The sequence below is a fragment of the Eubalaena glacialis genome, chromosome 11, assembly GCF_028564815.1.
Source record: "Eubalaena glacialis isolate mEubGla1 chromosome 11, mEubGla1.1.hap2.+ XY, whole genome shotgun sequence".
NCBI classification, from domain to species: domain Eukaryota; kingdom Metazoa; phylum Chordata; class Mammalia; order Artiodactyla; family Balaenidae; genus Eubalaena; species Eubalaena glacialis.
The window spans coordinates 10,300,791-10,320,956 of NC_083726.1; the positions used below are offsets into that span (position 1 = coordinate 10,300,791).

General features: G+C 53.6%; 1 protein-coding gene across 5 annotated transcripts in view; it reads left to right on the plus strand.

Moving 5' to 3' along the window:
• The window catches only part of TMEM184B (transmembrane protein 184B), a 48,487-nt gene that overhangs the window by 20,107 nt on the left and 8,214 nt on the right, over positions 1-20,166 (plus strand). For 3 of the 5 annotated variants that reach the window (XM_061205115.1, XM_061205113.1, XM_061205114.1), the window contains 4 exons: positions 5,018-5,267; positions 6,789-6,954; positions 18,551-18,641; positions 19,161-19,236. In XM_061205115.1, coding sequence (XP_061061098.1) covers positions 5,076-5,267; positions 6,789-6,954; positions 18,551-18,641; positions 19,161-19,236 — 525 coding nt within the window. In that variant the 5' untranslated portion in view covers positions 5,018-5,075. Of the gene's footprint in view, positions 1-5,017; positions 5,268-6,150; positions 6,240-6,788; positions 6,955-18,550; positions 18,642-19,160; positions 19,237-20,166 lie in introns of those variants that run through there. The other 2 variants (XM_061205117.1, XM_061205116.1) reach the window with 2 other exon arrangements.

Genomic DNA, 20,166 nt, shown 5'->3' on the forward strand with positions numbered 1-20,166 from the left:
TACAGGGTCATGCTTTTGGTGTCAAGTCTAAGAACACTTTGCCTAGCCCTAGGTTTCAAAGATTTTCTCCTGTGTCTTCTAAAAGTTTTGTAGTCTTACACTTTACTTTAAATCCATGATCCATTTTGAATTAATTTTTGTATATGGTATAGGGTTTAGGTTAAGGTTCTTTTTCGCTTCTGGATATCCAATTGTTCCAGCACTATTTATTGAAAAGTTAATTCTTCCTCCATTGATAAGGACTTTTATTTTTACATACCCACCATGCACCTAACAAAATTGACAAGAATTCCTGTGTGCTGTGTATTTCAAAGATGTCTTCTTTTAATCATTGGTTTGTTTGCATCAGGACCCAACAAGGTCTAGTAGACATTGCGGTTAGTTGTAATGTCTCCTTGGCTCTTGTTCTATAACAGCCCCTCAGCCACCTTTGTTTATAAGCCACTAATTCCTGGGAGAAACCAGGTCATTTGTCCTATAGACCGTCCCGTGGTCTGGCTTTGGCTGCTACTTCCTGGTGATCATCTGTTTTGCTACCCTCTGTATTTCCCCGGATACTGGTGGTTAGTTCTAGCGACTTGTTTTGATTCCAGTTCACTTTTGGGGTGAGGGTCCTTCCTAGTTGGTGCTGTGTGCTGCCTGTGCACCTCACTAGGGGACTCAACACTTCTGGCTGCCCCTCTTTAGTGATGTTGACCTTGACTGTGGGTTTGGAGGGTGCTGCCTGTTCCATCCCTTATCAAGTTCCCCTTCAGCCTCTCACTTAGTGGTTTCATCATCCACTGATGATCTGTATCTATGCCCATTATTTGTGTTAGGAGTTGCAAAATGGTCATTTTTTGGTCGCGTTCTGTTTCCATTTACTAATGGGCTTGTGTAAAGTGGAACACTCCCCCGACAATGACGTCGTTACCCTCAAATATTATAGATGAAACAACTGAAGCTCTGAGAGATGAAGTCAAGCCAGCAGGTGGTGGAGTCTGGCAGGAACTCGGCTTGGTGACTTCACAGCTGGAGCTTGGTTACGCTCCATAGAGACTCTGCCCCAAAGTCCCTGCCACTTCAAAGCCTTCCCCACCCCTCTCCCCGGCCTTGGCCAAGGCAGTTGGTGCTTCCTCGGGGTTCCCTGGGTGCTCGGCACTCACCCTTGTGCAGTGCGGTGGGGTAAGGCCTCTGGGTACCCCTGTTGCATCGAGCAGGCGTGTAGAGGAGCCGTGAGTCCTTGAGGCCGAGGCCGGGTCTTCCATGCCCAGCACAGCATCCAGAGGCCTCCGGACGTGTTTGTTGGAAAGATGACTCCAGCGTCTCCCCTCAGGCTCTCTGCCTGACCCTGGCAGAAGTTTAACGTTCAGTCGATTAAGAAAATACAGGGGACCTGCCAGAGCATCTGGGGTTCTGAGCTGCATCCGTGTATCCCCCGCTCTGGCATGTGTGTGCCGCATTGAAGAAAGGCAGCCGGGGGGTTGGGGGGGGCCTTTTCCCTGGGGAGCAAACTCCCACTTCTCCCAGGTCCGGGGCTCCACCGGGCTAGTGTCCTGCTCACTTGTGGGACCTGGGCAGGCAGAGGTCCTTTCCAGGTAGGTGCCCATCCTGAGTGTGAAAGGATGGGACCCCAGTGTACATCCTCTGCCACCAGCACCCACACTCTGTGAAGTTTGCGGGGTCTAGTGCCGTGAGCTGCCTGGGGTCCTGGGAACAGGGTGAGCTCTGGGAGACAGCCTTCCAGGAGCTGCCTTCACCTGCCTCTCTGGGTGCCGGGGACCCTGCATCTGTAAGTCAGAACATTGCCTGAAGTATTTTGGGGGGTTATTATGAAAACCCTCAAGTCATTTTGTGCTACCCAAGGAAGCTGTAAAACCCAGTTTCACATCATTTTTCTCATTTCTAAGATGTAGATAGTGTTACTTACTTCAGAATTGCTGTGAGAGAAAGCATGAGATCATGTTGGGGAAAATGGTTTGCAAGCAGCGAGGGCCACCCGAGAGTGAAGTAAATGGTTTGTATATCACAGGGCCCCAGTACGAAACGTGGCCAGCGTGGGTCGGGCCGCCGGAGTGCTCGCCCAGGTTGTGGCTTCCACTCCTGGGAAGTACCTCCCTCCCCTTCCCGCAAGAAGAAGTCAGGGCCCTGGTGAGATGGCCGTGACCCCTGTCCTGGAAGGGGGCTCTGGAGCCCGAGGGCAGCTCATCCACGGCCCGGGTTGGTAGACAGTAGGCACCTAAAACGTGTTATAGGACCTGGGTTTAAGTCCAGCGTCTAATTTGGGGGCAAGTCACCTGCCCTCTCTTGAGTGGACTTCTTGGGAACCAGATGACCTACATAAGGAGGGCACTTGAGTGTGAGGAAGCAGAGTCCCAGCAAGAAACGGTGCGGAGCCTTCATCAGCTCCCACAAGCTGCATATGTGCCCTGGAGGGTTACCTGTGGTGCGGGTTAGGTGGGGTCAGAGGTCAGCGGTCTCCCCTCTGGGGAGTCTGTACAGGGCCCTCTCAACGCTGCCGTTAGTAGAGGACAAAACAGCCTTTGACACACCCGGCCCTTGCTCAGAAGGAGAAGGTTGGGGAGTATTTGTACTTCCTGAAGCCCCCCCTCCCATTTCCTTGTATTTGTTCATTTAATTTGGGATGACAGACAAAGATGATGATTTACAACCCAAATCTTCTTTTTCTGGAAATATTTCTGGCACTGGTTTTCAGTTTTGCAACCATACTTACAGGAGCTATTCTTAGACTTGTCACTGTGTCTCTTTTTCAAAGCACCACCAGTCTTTATATAGACACCTTCTCCAGTTTTGAGTTTCTTTATATAGATGACGTCTCCAGTTTTGAGTTTTTAATCTAGATTCTTCTCTTGGTTGGTGTGTTAGAGATCATTTATTTTTATAGGAAAATAGCAATATAGAGGGCTCTCCTGGGGTAATAACTTACAGCTAGGAGCAGACATGGCTCAGATGGGGGCAGAAGGGTGGGGAGGGGGAGATGGTGGGCAAAGAACCTTTTCTTCATTGCGGGGTCATGGTGCACCCCAGGAAGGCCCAGGGAAACCTCCCGTTGGTGTCAAAATGTTTTGGCTGAGAATATCAGCTCAGACTGGGAAGGCACTGGGAGAGGTCATCTGGGCTGACCTCAGGGTTCAGGCTGAGATGGTTGGGTTTGGGGGTTTGGCCATTTTCTGGGTCAGGCAGTGGGGACCCTCTGGGGCCAGTGAGCCCGTGCAGGCACACAGCTGGTTGGGGTGGAGCTGAGACTTGAGCCCCGGCCAGGGCTCTCTCTACTCTCACCTTTGCATCTGTTTGCATCAGTGGTTGGTTGGTCCCCTGGTCCATTGCAGGTTAGTTTTCCAGGGCCTCTGTTGCCAGGAGACTCCATGACCCCGGGACGGTGTGCCCAACCTGTCAACAGGTGGCAGCAGTGAAAGGCACTTCCGTCAGGGCCGTGGATCTCGGAAGCCCGCGGATGCAGGAGTGGCCAGCCCTCCCAAGAGCAGTTCCGGGTGCTTCTGACAGAATGGCTTTGCTTTTTGAGAGCGGTTCTAGCCCCCGGCCAGCATTGGTCCCTTTTGTGAACTTGCCAGGAGATCCCTAACAACAGCTCTTCCCATAACATCTGGGTTACCATCCAGCATGAAACCATTAATTTGTTGCCACCAGGAAGTGCGGGGCTGACATGACAGCCCACCTGGGGTAACTGCCTGGGACCCTGGAGTGCCATCCTGTGTCCCGCCCACTCCCATCTCTCCCACCCAGAATCTTCCTTTATGCCAGCTTCCTCAACTCTGTTCTTTGCTTCTCTCTGAAGTACCTCAAATTCCTTTTGAAATAAGTTGTGAAAATCAATAGATAATAAAATAAATGTTACAAATGGCCTTGGTGCTAAGCTCGGTGCTGGGGATTTAAAGATGGAAAAGTGGTCTTGCCTCAAAGAGTAGGCAGTCTTAGGAGGATAAACGCGAGGAAATGACAGAACTGCGTGTTATGTAGAACAACAGAGGCGGGTGAAATGCATGGAAGTACCTGGCTGGGGAAAGTGAACAGGACAGGCTTTTAGGAAGAGTGATACATGAGCTAAATTAAAAGGTGAGCAGTTTGTTGGTGGGGAAGGGCCGCAAAGTCTCCAGAACGGCACAGCTGGATGGTGAGGAATGGATGTTAACCATTAGGGAAACTGGGGAGAAATGGCAAAGACAAGACACATACCTGTAGAGGGGATGCCTCAGTGCTAAAGTGATCTTGCTAGACCCGGAGGTGTAAAGATGGGCGGAGCCAGCAGGTAATTACTGAACACCTGCTGTGTGCCCACACTGTTCCAAGTGCCAGAGATCCAGTCGTGAACAGAACGGGGCCCCTGCCCTCAGGGAGCTTGTGTCTGGTGCAGGAGGCAGTTAATGAACATGTGAGTAATGTACAGTTTGTCAGACGGAGTCGGATGGTAATGAGTGCTCTGGAGGGACATCAAGCAAAGCAAAGTGGTCAGGAGCGCCTGGGGTGAGGGAGGGCTTGCCACATTTGAGCAGGTGGTCAGGGCAGAGGCCTAAAGGAAGTGCGGGAGCGAGTTGTGCGGCTGGGCAGAGACAGCCAGTGCAAAGGCCCTGTGGCAGGAGCAGGCTTGGCGTGTCCAAGAAACAGCAGGAGGCCAGTGTGGCTGGAGGGAAGGATCGAGATGGAAATTGTGATGAGATCAGAGAGCATGGAGGGCCCATGTGCTCTGTAAGGACAGCAGCTTATACTCCGACAGAGATGGGAGCTGTTGGAGGGTTTTGAGCAGAGGAGGGACCCAATCTGGCTAACATCTTAGAAGGTTCACACGGCTGCCGTGTGGGGATGGTGCGGGCAAGGGCAGAAGCAGAGAGATTGGTCAGGAGCCTGTTCCATTAATCCAGGGGAGACATGCTGGGGGCTGGAGTGAGATGTGGTCAGGGTCTGGTCACATTTTGAAGGTGGAAGTAGAGACCTGGAAGGTTCTTTCCAACACCGCCACTGACGCTGGAAGGAGGCTAACATTGCGGTTCCCTCTCTCTAGGCCAGCTCATCGCTTACCCCGAGGGTTTCTCTCAGGAAGCCCCCTGCTGCCGGGCACCATGACTGTGAGGGGGGCCGCACTGGCCCCAGATCCAGCGTCGCCCACAACAGCAGCAGCCTCGCCCAGTGTCTCCGTGATGCCCGAAGGCAGCCCCACGGCCATGGAGCAGCCCGTGTTCCTGATGACAACCGCCGCTCAGGCCATCTCTGGCTTCTTCGTTTGGACGGCCCTGCTCATCACCTGCCACCAGGTACCCAGGCCGGGCAGGAGTCCCTGAGCCAGTGAGCCCCAGCCCTCTAGGGAGGTCCTGAAAGGTTTGTTGTCCAACAGAGTATTAGTTAGGCCGGGCCAGGCTACACTGCAGTAAAAAATAAGCGTGAAATCTCAGGGGCTTCACCCGGGGGAGTCAGGTTCTTGCTCACTCAGCCCAGTGCAGGTCAGTTTCCGTTCTGTGGCTCCAGCATCTTGCAGCTTTTAAGACATCATCCATCTGACAACTGTGGGGAGGGGCGTGTGCAGAAAGCACTCTGGATGTTTAACTTTCTCAACCAGAAATGGCCCACTTCCATGGGCCAGAACTGGTCATGTGTCTAGCCTAAACTGTAGGGGAGCCTGGGAACTGTGCAGGAGCACAGGATGGCAGTGACCCCTTTGCAGATGAGAAAATTGAGACCCAGAGAGAGAGGAGGGAGGGGAACTAGCCTAGTCACGTACAAGTTGGTGGCGGAGCTGGGATAGAAGTCAAGTCTCCCGTCCCCCTGTGTTCGCTGTCCCTGGGGAGGCTGCCACGGGCCGGGACGTGCCTTGGCTGCCCCAGGAAGAAGGTTTGAAGGTTGCCAAGCGAAGAGGGGAGGCTGAGCCTGTTCGGGTCCCAGTGTTCTCCGTCCCTTCTAGAACTCGACTGCTTCCAAGGCGGTTGGCTCACAGCAGATGAGGAATACTTTGTTCTCTTCCTCCCAAGCCCAGGGCTCGGCTGGGCCAAGCATGAAGTCATGGGAGCGGAGACAAGAGACTCTGGCTGCTGGGACTGTGCAGCGTGGTTAGAGCAGTTCTTGGCATTTGTATGCAGCTTTTATTTTTTCTCCTGCTTTCTAAAAACCGCATTGCATTCTCCCAACTTCCCAGCAAGGCAGGCAGCACTGCACCTGTTCAACAGATGGGAAAATGAGACAGGCCATCACTGCAGCCATTCAGCCAGGAAGTGCTCCCACCTTCTGTGAAAGTGAGGGTCCCGTCCCTCCCGCCCTCTACACCATAAGTTAGTTAAGGGACGGGGTGGGGTGGGCGATCACCTGGACGCCTGTGTTTTAGCTCCATGCCCCAGGGGCCAGGTGTTTAGAAAGGCCAGGCGGCGGAGGGACACGCACACGCATGTTAATAGCCTCCTCTGCACCAGGCACCCAGTTCCCAAACCTGACCGTGCACACGGGTCCCCAGGGAGCTTGTCACAGCTGTGGATGCCGGCACATCCCTGGCTGATTTGCACAGTCTTGGGCGTGGCCTCGTGGCCGGTGTCTGTGAGGTGTCCCCGGCGCCACCACGCGCAGCCTGCAAGCTTCACGCACCCTGTGGTTGGATGCTCCCACAGCCTCACGATGGAAGTTGTGTGTCATCACACTTTACAGAGGAGGACGCCAAGGCTCAGGGTTGAGTAACTTGGTCCCAGCGCTAGTGAGGACAGAGCTAGACACGGGCTGGTCTCCTCCTTCTGTGGAGCAGGCGGGCCAAGGCGGGCCGTGGGCTCTGACTGACCCGGCCCCTCTGCCCCCAGATCTACATGCACCTGCGCTGCTATAGCTGCCCCAACGAGCAGCGCTACATCGTCCGCATCCTCTTCATCGTGCCCATCTACGCCTTCGACTCCTGGCTCAGCCTCCTCTTCTTCACCAACGACCAGTACTATGTGTACTTTGGCACCGTGCGCGACTGCTACGAGGGTGAGGACAGCGCGAGCGGCACCGGGAGGGCCAGGGGAGGGGGGTGCAGAGCTGGGCCGGGGGCTGTGCACCCACCTTGTCTGAGAGCCAGAAGCCCCTCCTCCCAGCTTCCTCCCTGAGGGGCCAGCTGTCACTTCTTGACCCCCTTCACGGTTTCCATCCAGGTACCAGCACACATGTAGCCAGAGTCTCACCTGCTGAGGCGCTTTGCGATGTGGCCCCCAAACACCTCCACAGATACCTGGGAGCAGGGACCCTCCACCTGTGTCTCATTTCTCAGTGCCGGCATCTCTGATGGGGGTGTGGGCAGCAAATAAGTGGTCCATTTGTAGGTAGAAACCCCAGGTACAGACGGGTAAGGGGCTTATCCAGGGGTCCGTGGTAAGGTGGCAGCAGGACTGGACCTCCCTCCCCGCGTGTCTTAATTCTGAGGGCTTTGTCCCAGGAGGAGCCCGTGCTCCTGGGACAGGTGACTCGCTGCCTTTCAGGGGGCAGTTCTCGTGTGTGGTGTGAAAGCATCACCCGCTCCTATACCGAGTTGCAAGCACCAGCCAGGCCCTGTGCTGGGCCCTGGGCAAGCCCGCCCTCAACCCGCCTGCTCTCCGGGCGTCTGTGCCACCTAAACTGTCAGCACAAGGAGACAGGGACGCTCTCTCCCAGTGGCCCTGGCCTGGGGTGGGCAGGGGGCAGCGTCTTAGAGAATGAGTCCGCGTCTGCCATGTCGTACCGTGGATGAGCATTCATTCTGGGCAGAGAGGAGTCCCAGCGTGCTGGGCTGGGAGGTGCTGGGAGCTGTGCAGGGGGCCGGCCACGGCCAGAGGAGAGGCCAGCAGCTGGAGGGCATTGCCCTGGGAGCAGGGACGGGGACATACAAAGCCTTGTGGGACATAGAGGGAATTTTAGATTTTCTTTTTTACTGGTGATACACAAAAATATGATGCGATTGGAAACTGCAGTTTAGAAAATCTCCAGGTAGTGGGTGGTGAAGGAGGGGGTGGCCAGAGGCCCTAAGACAGGTCACAGGCCAGCGATACTTTGGCCTGTATCCAAACAGGCCAGCAGGGATGGGAAGGAGGCCCCTGAATTCAAGATCCCTGCTCTGACGCCCACCCTCCTCTCACGGTCCTGCGTTTTCCTGTTCCTCCCCGTACCTGCACTGCTGGTTTCGGGTAGAGTGACCGGACCTGGTATTCCTTACGCCGAGGCCCGGCAGCTCTGACCACGACTGGTTATTTGCTTCCCAGACCCCAGAGGGCTTTGCCCCGGCCCTGGGCTCAGTGGATATTGGGGTGCAGCATGCTCATCCCCAAAGAAGCTAGAGTCTCTCTTCTTGTCCCGCTTTGAACCTGTGCATCCCTGAGGACTCGCAGGGCACAAGAAATGCCTTTGGACTTGGCCAGGGAATGCAGGCACCTAACAGGCACAGACTGCGCCCCACCAGCCCCTGCGGTCACATTGACCCCTCTTCCCGCCCACCCGGGCACATCAGTTTCCCCAGTGGTTGCAGAGCTCCTCCTCCTTCATCTTGACTCCAGCATCTCCTCAGAAAGGCCTTCCCCGTCGCTCCCGCTCCCAGCCCCCTGTCCGAGTCCTCTCGGCCTCACCGCGGTTTGCAGTGAAGCTCAGCCAGCCTGCGAGCCTGGTTTGCTCCGTCTCCCTCGTGGACTGTCAGCTCCATGAGAGCAGGAAAGGGTGGAGAGCCTGTGCGACAGAGCCAGGCACGTGATGGGTGCTCACTCCTTCTGTATTTTTCGAATGAATAAGGGACTTTATTGAACACCTGCTGCATGCCTTGCGTTTGCCCACATGGGGCCTCATTGAATCCCCAGGCTCTCACCTCTGTCAGGTGAGAACACTGCAGCCAGGCGGGGACCTGCTCAGGGCATAACTGGGGCTCTAGCGCCTGGTGTTCCTGGAAGCAATGGGGTCCCCAGGGAGACCTTTGGGCACCTGGGGAGCTGTAAAGGCTGGGGATGGGGAAGGTGGGGCTGAGAACCCTTTTCCGTTCAGCTGCCAGCCTTGCACGGTGCCCAGGAGCAGCCGATGCTGACTGGTTTATTCAGAAGCAAAATGCTGATCCCTGCTGGGGGCGGAGGTGGGGGGTGTCTCCTATGTGATGGGGGGCAAGTATAGGCTCCTTTCTCTCCTGGGCCCTGAAGTCTGGGGCGCATGGCAGAAGGGGGGGCACCGCCGGGGCCTCCGCACCATCCTCACTCCAGACCTCAGAGGCAGCAGCAGATGGTTGGTAGCTCCCCCCACCCCAGAAGCCCTTTTGTTCAGACCCTGCCTGTCCCAACTTTCCTCCCAGCCACGTAAAGGTCCTCACGGGAAGCCTGCTGCCCTACGAAGCACATCTCCTAGCAACGCTATTATCCTCTTGGCCTCTCCGAGGGAGTTTACAAACAGCACAGCAGCTGCTGTGAAGTTCAGGCTGCCCCCGAGTTCACCAGCTTGCAGTGTCTGAGTCAGTGGGCTTGGCCCTGGCCTGGCCAGTTCGTGCACCTCTGCTCTGTCTCGGACCCTCCCCCTTTGTGGTCTTATCTGCAGGTGCCAGCAGCTGCCAGCAAGAGCTTCCCCTGTAGAGTTGGTGATGGGGTGTGTCCCTTACAATTCAAAAAGAACCCCCCCTCCCCGTTCATTCCTCCTCCCACCCTTCCTCCTCAGTGTCCCAACACCCGGGTGGGATAGGAATCGACTGGGCTGGAGGCCTCTTACTTCAGGCGGAGCCAGCCCGTCCCGCAGGCCAGGTCAGAGCCAGACTCTCTGCTGGGCATCACAGAGACATTTGCTTTTCTTTTTAACAAAATTAAAACAACTAAAATTTTACTTTTATTAAGGTAATACATGCACATGTTTGAAACACAGAACTGCCCCAACTCCTCCTCACTCCCAAAGTCATCCTACTTTAAACTCTTTAAACTGGTTTCTTTTTCTAGAATAACCTAAAAATATGCTTATACTGTTGTTTCTTGATTTTTCAATTTTATGTAGTGTTACCTAGTGACTTCCTGCTGTGGAAGGTCTTGATTTAGGTATGTTACCTCCAACTACACACACACACACACACACACACACACACACACACACACACACACGTTTTCTTTCCTTCATCTTTTTAATGTGATCATATCATGATTTTTCTTAGTCTGTGTTCAGCGTGTACATCATTTCATGTCTGTAAATGTTGTTCAAAGCTGAGCCTGACAGTGTCCCAAGACATCATTTCCTTGTTGGACTTCATTTTTCCTCTGGTTATACTACTTGTCTTGCTTTTTGGTTTGCTCTGTTTTCTGTGTCTCTATCATTACTTTATTCTGCAAATGCTTCAGTCGAGTGAAAAAAGCCCTCCTGTCAGTGACGCCAGACACATCAGCTCATCTCCTAGCTCTAGGGTTTCCGGGTGGTGATCCTCCTGGGGCCCTGCCCTTCTTGCTCCCGTCTGGACTGGTTGCCCTTGAGGCCTCTTACTGCTCAGCTGTTGTCCTGGGTCTTTCCTTCACCGTCATCCCGGGAATCCTGTCGCCTCTCCTGTCCTGAATCACCTGCTCCCTGGATGCCATCTTTTCCATGTTTGACGTTTGCTCTCTTTTTAGTTCGTGCACATCTTCTAGGAGCTTCCTGAGAAAAAAAGTTGCATGGGAGTTTTGTTTTTTGAAATCTGAAAATTATCTGCAAATATCGTTATTATATTGTTTATTCGATTGGTGTTCAGTGGGAATATGATTCTAAATTGGAAATCATTTTCCCTCTGAATTTTGAAGGCATGTTTTTCACATTCTCTTAGCTTCCAGTGTTGTTTTTGGAAAGTCTGCTGGATTCTGATCCTTAATGATTGTATGTGACCTTTTTTTTTTTTTTTTTTTTTCCCCCTGGCTTTTAGGATCTTGCCTTTATCCCCATTGTTCTGAAACCTCACAAGAGGTGGGATGTTCATTGTGCCGGGCACGTGATGGGCCCTTTCAGTTCAGTGTGGAAACAACTCCTGTCCTATGGTTCTGGGAAATTTTCCTGAATGTTTTTTTGATAATTTCTTCCCCTCCACTTTATTATCCCTTTCTGGAATTCCTGTTAAGTAGAATGTTGCACTTCTGGATTGAGCCTCAAATTTCCTTTACAGTTTCCTGGGATTTTCCATCTCTTTTTTGTTCTGCTTTTCAAGAGGTGTTTTTTGTTTGTTTGTTTGTTTTTTGTTTTGTTTTTTAATCTTTACCTTTGAGCTTTTCTGTTGAAGTTTCTCTCTCTCTCTCTTTTTTTTTTTTTTTGGCTGCATTGGGTCTTCGTTGCTCCACGCAGGCTTTCTCTAGTTGTGGCGAGCAGCGGGCTACTCTTCGTTGTTATGTGCGGGCTTCTCATTGCGGTGGCTTCTCTTGTTGCGGAGCACGGGTTCTAGGCACGTGGGCTTCAGTAGTTGTGGCACACGGGCTCGGTAGTTGTGGCTCGTGGGCTCTAGAGTGCAGGCTCAGTAGTTGTGGCGCATGGGCTTAGTTGCTCCACGGCATGTGGGGTCTTCCCAGACCAGGGATCAAACCCATGTCCTCTGCATTGGCAGGCGGATTCTTAACCACTGCGCCACCAGGGAAGTCCCTCTGTTGAGGTTTTATTTCCTTTATCATTGTTGTAAAATGTCAGGAGCTCGTCCCTGCTCTCTTTTTCCTAGCCTTGTTCTTGGTATTGGTTCTTCTTTCTCTGGGGATGCTAATTACAGTTTTCTTCTGTTCCCTGCATTATCTCTGTCTCCTGAGTTCCTTCCATCTGTTTGTTTGCTTTGCTCTTTGACCTTTGGGTAAGAAGCTTTCCTCCAATGTCTCATGTCCTTGGCTATTTTTTATATTTAAGAATGGGGCTTAAAACTGCTGGGCCTCCTCCCAGTTGGGTGATAGGACGTGGGGTGTTTCCTCTTCCATTTTCATGTGGTGGTGGGGCAGACACCAAATGAAGGCTTTGATTCTGGACCTGTTTCCCCAGAGAATAATGTTCTCATCTCCTGCCTGGGAGGAAGGAGCTGAGGGGCTGAGCTATGGGTGCAGCCAGGGAAAGGCCTTGGACATCTCGCCTTGGTATTTAGACTTCCTCTCTATATTTTCCGCAAGTCTTCGCATTGCTGTCCTCAGCTGGGCCAAGTTCTGTGAGGACAGAACCATCACAACCTGTCTTGAAAGTATAAAGCCAAGAGCTCCACGTGGAGACTTATAGGCCGGTGTTTCCGTTTGCACCCCTACCCACAGCCATCAGAGCTGCGTGGTGCGCCCAGTCTTCGGGTTCCTGGGGTTCTCACTGGCTCCCCCCTGTCCCTGGGGTTAGTGACCATGCCGCATCTTCCAGAGCTTTGGTCAACATCCCTTGTTTGCTGCCTCTGGTGCCATGTCCTTGTCCTTGAAGGTTTGTACCTTTCCCCCGATTCGTTCTCACTTCAGGGGCATTTCAGGGGAGAGTGGAGGTACACCCTGTGAATTTGGAGGTAGTGTTTCCATTTTCCAGGGAGAAGTGAATGCTTGTCCACGGTGCCCCTGCTCTGCATCTACTACCTGGAATTCACAGAGCCTAAGGATGTGCCACCAGGGTGTAGGGGGCAGGCAGGTGGTGGAGGGGTAGAATCCAACCCCCTTACCTACATTTAGTGTTTGATTGTGGTCGGGGTGAGAGGTAGCCCCTAAAGATGACTCTGAGACAGCCTGGGGAGCTCTGTGGGCAGACACATGTGGGTGGCCAGAGCTCAGACGAGGGAGACGCCCTCCACAGGTGTTTCGTGCGGCACTGTTTTTTTTTAATAATGTTCGTGTGGCACGTCACAGTTTACCATGTATTTTTCATTACTGTTAGCTCATTCTCACCTCTCAGTTACCTGGTGGGGTATATATTATCATCCCCATTTTACAAATGTGAAAAAAAAATTCATGTAGGCTAAGAAACTTGCCCAAGTTACCCAGAGAGTAATTGCCAGAGGCTGGACTCAGCCCTGGGTCTCTGAGGCCCAGGAATTGCTCTGTGCCAGGCTTGGTGAAGGAATACAGGACAAGTTTCTCCCCTGCAAAAGTGTGAACTCTTGTTAAGGGAAGAGATTTTACTTGCATGAAAGAAGCAAAGAATGATGTTTCATTTTCTGAAATCTGTCCCAGTTTCAGATTTGGGACAAATTTAGCTTCCTGGAATCTGGCCCAAGTAAAACATCTTCCCAGATAGGGAGCATACAGCCTGGATGAATACAGCTGAGGACCACAAAAGACCCAGAGGCCAGTGTGCTGCCAGGAGGACTCACGGGCTGGTAGTGGCCCTTGCTGGCCATGGCTCTGAGAGAGCCAGGAATCAGAAGAGCTCAACCAATCAGAATAAAGGCAGACATCCAGAAGAAACCAATAGAAAGAGGGACCAGAATCAGTGTTTCGGGTGGCAAGAAGCATCAATGAGCAGGAACAGCAAAGGACAGAAAAGCTGTGAGAGAGGAAGAGCAAAGTGCCATCGGAGCAGCTCAGAGTCTGGGGACAGGTGCTTAGGGAGGACCCCGCCCACCTGGCTGTAGCACGTCTCATCCGTTGTTGTCAGTGGTGATCACCAGTCACAGAAAAACCGGGAAAGAATGTTTGGGTGCCCCTATTTACTGAGCAGAGGAGATTTCTGTCCAAAGTGGTCAAAATTAAGTTTTCTGGGCTCATCCACAAGTTACTCTGAAATATATCTTTCCAAATAACCAAAGTATTTCTGTGCAGCGAAGAGGGCTAGGCCCTGCGGCCGGCTTTAGGTGCTGCGGGTATGTGGAGGAGGTGAACTTGGGATAGTCAGTGACCTGTAGCCAGTGTCACTTGCAGTGGGGGACTCATGAGGACAGTCCCCTGCAGCTGGCAGGGACAGGCTGAGTGTGCTTCTTAGCAGGTCCTCTCTTGAAGCCCCTCGGGCCCCTTAGGGTTGTGTGGCTGCAGTTGTCAGGCCACGGGGGACGCTGGATGGGAGGCTGGGTGGAGAGTAATCTCTTGGTCTGCAGCTTCCTGTCCGGGCAGCTCTTGGTGGGAGAAGTTGCCAGTGAGGAAAGAAAGCCTTGCCTCTCAGGGTCGGAAGGGACCCGTAAAATCCTAGCTGCTTGGAACCCCCTTAATCTCTCAGCTCAGAGGCTGCCTAGCCTCTGATGGCATGCTTCCACTGGCAGGGAGCTCACTACCTTTCATCTCTGAAGACTACCTGCCAGAAATTGTTTCTTATACTAAGCTGAAGTCCTAGGATCTGCCCCTGGGATGAGTGGGTCCTGTCTGACCCTCTGGATGAAGGTGGTCATCACTTACATGAAGAGAATGATCCCTAATGTCTTTTCTCCAGGCCTCACATCTCCAGTACCATCCTCCTTTCATCTTCATTCTGGTCCTTTGCCCCTGATTGTGTGCATTTGTCTCTAGTTCCTTTAAGATTTGGTATCTAGAATGGAGCTGAAAGTTCCAGGTACCTGATTTTCCAGGGCGAGAGAGAGAGAGGCCGGGGGGGGGGTGGGGGGGGTGGGTGGGAACCCATCCCTTCCCTCAAGCTGGATGCTCCCTGTGGGCCCCTTGGTCACTTGTGTGTCTGGGGCCTCTCCAGGGGACCAGAAGTGGAGCTGTGGTCAGAAGCGTGGTCAGGCGACAGTGCTGCTGGTCGAGAACCCCACTCATAATCTTTTTTGCTCTTCTGATGTCCAGAACCAGCATATCTCTGCGTTTGTTCCTGGGGTGTGTGTTGAGTTGTCCAGTTTAAACACGCCTGCTGGGGTGGGGGGGGTGGTATTTTGCACGGCTCCATCATTTCCTCGGAAGGGCATTGATTTGTCCAGACGGTCAGTGGGTCTTGGTGTGGGCTGGTTGAGTCATCTCGAGGAGATTCTGTCTTGTCTCCCTTCTCCGAGATGCATTATTGACTCCCTAACGACTCTTTAACAGACACCGTCAGCAAACTGGTATTTGACCAGACTGTCTGGCCCCATAGCACTGTGAAAAGGTCAAAAGTCCTGAACTGAGAGAGATGGATGAAATTTGATGATCTGCCCAGTTGAATGCAGAGCTGCACATGGACAGACAGCGGACCACGTAATCAGGAGCGTGCCGCGTGTGTTGTGACACAGGAAAGGATGTGAGCTCAGGCACCAAGCTCTTCCCAGGAGTGGATTGCAGGACAGCCTAGCTTGGTGGTTCTGGACAGAGGGGCTGATGAACCTTGGGCCCCTGTGGCCTCGCCTGAGGGTTTTGTCTTTGGGGACCTGGGGAAGGTGCAGCTTCCCAGGCTGTGACAGGGTGAGCTCCTTGAGCGCAAGACTGAGTGTTGGCCATACCCGCCTGCCCCGCCTCTCTGAGCCTCACCTGGAGCTGTGGCCTGTGTCCATCCGTTCATTCCTTCCGTGTTGATTGAGTATGGAAGCGTCAAGCCCTTTGGTAGTTGTTGTGGGTGGGCCTCGGTTCCTGCCTGCAAGGTGTTTACAGTGTTTACAGAAGACAGTGGGTAACACTGTGGACTGCTCATTGTGAGCACAGCCTTATAGATAAGGCATCACACTCCCACCCCGAAGGCCCGTCCTCACAGCAGCCTCACCAGGAAGAAGCTGTTGTTATCCCCGGCTTAGAGATGAGGAAACCGAGGCACAGAGCACTTAAGAAACTTGCCTGAGACCACACAGCTCCTAAGTGGAACCATGATTCGCACCCAGGCAGTCTGGCTCCAGGATCCATGGCTTTCTGGCTGCTTTATGCTGCCTCTTGTCCTGGAGGGATCAGACAGATCAGCAGAGAGACTGTGGGGTGTGATGTGAGCACGGCGACAGGACAGGGGAGGCCGCCAAGGACGAGGTGGCATCTGAGCTGGGGCTGCCTCTGGGATTTAGCAGAGAGATCGGGATGTGCCACCAAGGGGAGGCGTGAGAGATCACGGCGTGTCCTGGGAACTCCGGAAGTGGTTTTATGTACATTCCACTTACTGTAGCTGTGTACATAACTACCCCAAAACAGACTAGTGTAAAACAGCCATTTATCGTGTTCATGGATACCGCACGTCAGGAATTTGGACAGGGCATGTTGGGGACAGTTTGATCCTGCTCCATGATACCTGGGCCTCAGCTGGAGACCTGAAGGCAGGGGAGGGATCATCTGATGTCTGGTTTACTTACGTGTCTGGCAGTTGATGCTGATGTCAGCTGCGGGCCTCAGTTCCTCCCCCACACGAGCCTCTCCATGTGGACTCTCCACGTGGGCCGGCATGGGCTTCCTCACCGCCTGGTGGCTGGGTCCAAGGGCAAGCATCTCAAGAGAGGATGAGCCAGAAGAAAGAGGCCTTTTCTAACCCCAGCATCAGATGTCACCAAGCTTCGCTTCCGCTGTGGTCACCCCAGTTCACCCAGATGCAAAAAGAGGGAAGAAGACCCCATCTTCTGAGAGGAGTGTCATTGTCATGGGATGTGGCTGCCTTTGGAAAATACCATCAACCACAATACAGCTGGACCCAGATTGGAATGGACACATCCACTCTACTTGGCCTTATATGGTTTTGGACAAAGGTTATTAGCAGGCTGACATCAGATTGGGCTTGATGCCCCCCGCCCCCTCACCCCCCTGCCTTCAGATACCCCAAAGTTTCTGTCAGTGGAGAGTGATCTGGAGCCCAGTCAGTGGAGATTCCTGCAGCCACCAAACATCCTGAGCTGCTTCCGTGTCGGACAGGCAGCTCACAGGGCCCTCAGCCCCGTCAGGGGACAGCAGGCCCCTGAGGAAGGCGGGCAGATAAACAATAGTGGCCGTGACAGCCAACACTGAGAGTGCTGGCCACTCTTCTGAGCACTTTGCATACTCACTGAAATCCCACTGCCTCCTAACTCCGGAGGGGCTCTTTCTGTCCCTATTTTAACAGATGAGGAAACTGAGCCGCAGAGAGGCTCCCAGCAGAGTCACACTGCAAACCCTCTGCTGCATGTCTCTAGGGGGACGGTTCCAACACAGGTGACAGGTGCTGTGGGTCATGTTTATGCCGGGTGCCACTTGGGCCCCTGTTCCCCAGCCCCAGATGCGAAACCTTACTAGGTTAGAGCAACTGAGGGGCATACAGCCCTCAAATATATTCCTTCCCACGTTGCTGAAGGCCAGCTTCTACCTCGAACCGTACAGCCAGGATTTCCTGTGTTCCAATTTCAGGCAGTCAAGCGTTTGTGGTGTGGTTAGTATATGCCGAGGGCTGGGCCCACGCTAGAGGGAGAAGCAAGCTCCCAGTCGGTAATCACACTCCGGGGGTGGGCGGGGCGGGGGCACAGCGTCTGTCCGCAAACCAGTAGGTTCCCGTGGGTGGGGACGCACGAGCCCCCATGATGGTGGCCGGGGACTTCTCATGGTGGGTGGTGTCTGACGGGTTGACGGTACTAGGAGGTCAGAGGGCAGGGCGTCCAGGCAGTAGGATCTGCAAGGGCAGAAACACGGAGGGCACAAGACCCTGCCGAGGGGAAGGGGGCACCTAGTGTTGCTGGAAAGGAAGTGTGAGGGGTGGGCAGGGACCAAGCCACCTGGTGAGAGATCTTGAGCTGAGCCAGGGGGCTGCACCTGGGGGCCTTGAAGGCCCTTCTGCTACACGGGGGTTGGCCAGTCAGATGAGAAGGAGCCCGCTGGCTGCAGGGCTGCTGGTGCCTCTCCCTTGATCTTATTATCCCCTGACCCCGCCTTGACCCTCCCCTTGGCCTCACTCCTGCGCTGGACGCGCCTCCTGTTCCCCTGCCCTAGGTCCCTGATCTGCCTCCTGCATCCTCTCCTTCGTGGCGTCCTCCACTGTGCTCCTCGTCCTCCTCTCCACGGCCTGTCTCCCTGGCTCCCGACACTTCCGTGTGCTTCTAGCACCCTGCAGGCAGCAGCTTGCATTTGCTGACCCCGCGGAAGTCCTCTGACCAGGAGACCAATTACAACGTAGTGCTGTATTTGCAGCATTTACAACATACTTCTACTGTGCCCTAGGTTGCTGCTGTAAATTTTGGATCTTTGTGGGTGACGTCAAGCTGTGTCATGATTCAGGATGAGCTGGCCCAGCTTCCTAAGACATTTGCACTATATTTTGTGCACCTCTCATAGGTTTTGTTACAGCTTATCACGCTGTGCTCACTAAGATGCCGCTACACGCTGTTGAACGCGCAAGGGCTTCTATCTCATTCTTGCCGAGAATTCCTCCTGAGATCCCTCTGGAGAAAGTTTTACTGTTGCTTTGTCATAAAATTGTGATCTGTGACACACAAACAGAAAAGCGCATAAGGCTAATAAATAACTGTAAAGCCAAGACCCAGAACACGCACACTGCCAGCTCCTCAAGCCCCCAGCATCCTGTCCCGATCTCCCCTCCCACAGCTCCCCACACGGTCCTGGATTTGGTGGTAATCACTTTCTTGCCTTTCTTTGTGGTGTGACCAGCAGTGTGTGTGCGCATCCCTGAACAGCATGATTTAGCCGTGACTGATTTTGATTACAAATGGAATATTCACTGCGGATTCTTATGTCCCTGAGGTTCCCTCCCCGTTGCTGCCTGTGACTGTGGTTCTTTCACTTTCGTTGCTGTTTAGAATTCCACCATCTGTTTATCCATCCTGTTGATTTGAGTGGTTTTTCTCTGGACATTGTTTTCACAGCCTTGGTCATCTATAATTTCCTGAGCCTGTGCTATGAATACCTTGGGGGGGAAAGTTCCATCATGTCAGAGATCAGAGGGAAGCCCATCGAGTGAGTATGAAGTCCCCCCAGAGCCCCCCACACCACCCTGTTTCCTGGGCCTGACGTTCTCCGAGCTCTCCTGGCGTCAGCCGGTCACACAGACCATCTCTGCCCGTGACCTTGACCTCTCTGCCTCTCCCACACTTCCTGAGCGAGGCCATTCATTGGAACTCTTGGGAGGGCCTGTTTGGCTCTTTCTCCTTCTCTCTCTTCCTGTCCTTTCGTGTTTGCCTGTTTCTCCCTCTTGTAGTTTTTACATTCGGTGCCTTTTAAGTTGGTTTGTTATCCCAAGGTCAGTGTCGCCCCGCTCCTGCATACCCTACTGCATATGCAGATACTCTCCTGCGTCTCTCCCTGTGCTTGGCCTTGTGCTCAAAGACTGCCCAGGATCCAAGCCCCGTCCTCACCCTACCCCGCCCTACCCCAGCTTGTCTGGATCTGCAGGAGGGTGAGGGCAGCCTCCCCCAGCCCTACCTTCCTGAGTCTGGCTCTTTGCTCACCAACCCCTTCTCTGCTTGTCTCTTCCAGGTCCAGCTGTATGTATGGCACATGCTGCCTCTGGGGAAAGACTTACTCCATCGGATTTCTGCGGTTCTGCAAGCAGGTGGGTACCCCTAGCAACTGCCCTGGTCAAGAGTTGCAGGCCAGGCACCAGGAGCCTGGGTCTGTGCCCTGGAGTAGCAGCTGCAGGGGCCGTGCTGCCCCTGGTTGACATAGTGACAAAGAGCATAGGGCCCATCTGCAGGGTTCCCATTTCCTGTGAGGCACCCCAAGCCCCAGCACCCACTCCCTGAGCTGTTAGGGATGCACCTGCATTGGTGGGGTGTGCTCAGAGCGGCAGCAACAGGTGTCCCAGGAGTGCCTGATGCAGCCCTGGGCAGGAAGTAGTCCCAGACTCTTGCTCACTTTGACCAAGTTGTGGTGTGTGAGTGTCTGAGGAAGTGCATGGCGATTCTAGAATCTCAGTTTGAAAACTTCTGATCAGCTGCGGCTAGAGGCCAGGAGGGTTTCTGCATTAAAGAACAGGACAAAACAGGTCTGAGCAGCCTCTGGTCCTTTCCCCCATTTCCCACTTGGCAGGCAGTCTAGCAGCTTCCAGTTTCCAGAGCTGCACCCCCGTGGCCTCGAGTGGCCTGGGTGGAGGCAGCGTGGTGTTGTGCGTAAGTGCATGGGGTCTGGGTGTCTGACCATCTGAGTTTGAATTCCAGCCTCTCCTATGACTGTGTGACCTTGGATAAAGTACGAAACCTCTCTGAGCCTTGGTTTCCTCTTCTGTGAGATGAGCTTAATGATACTTACCTCAAGGGATGGTTTGAGGAACAGGTGAGGGAAAGCCCTTAACACAGCCCTGGCTCAGAGCCCGCTGTCCCTTGCTCGGGAGGGAGTCAGGCGCCACGCCCAGCTGGCATGACCTCGATTTAGTCTCCTCTGGGGCTCCACAGGGCCTGTCAGCCCGTCCAGCATCGTGCAGCGTCATCACGAGGGGAAATAAAACCCACGGCCCATCACCATGACCTGCGGGAGGACTGGCCTT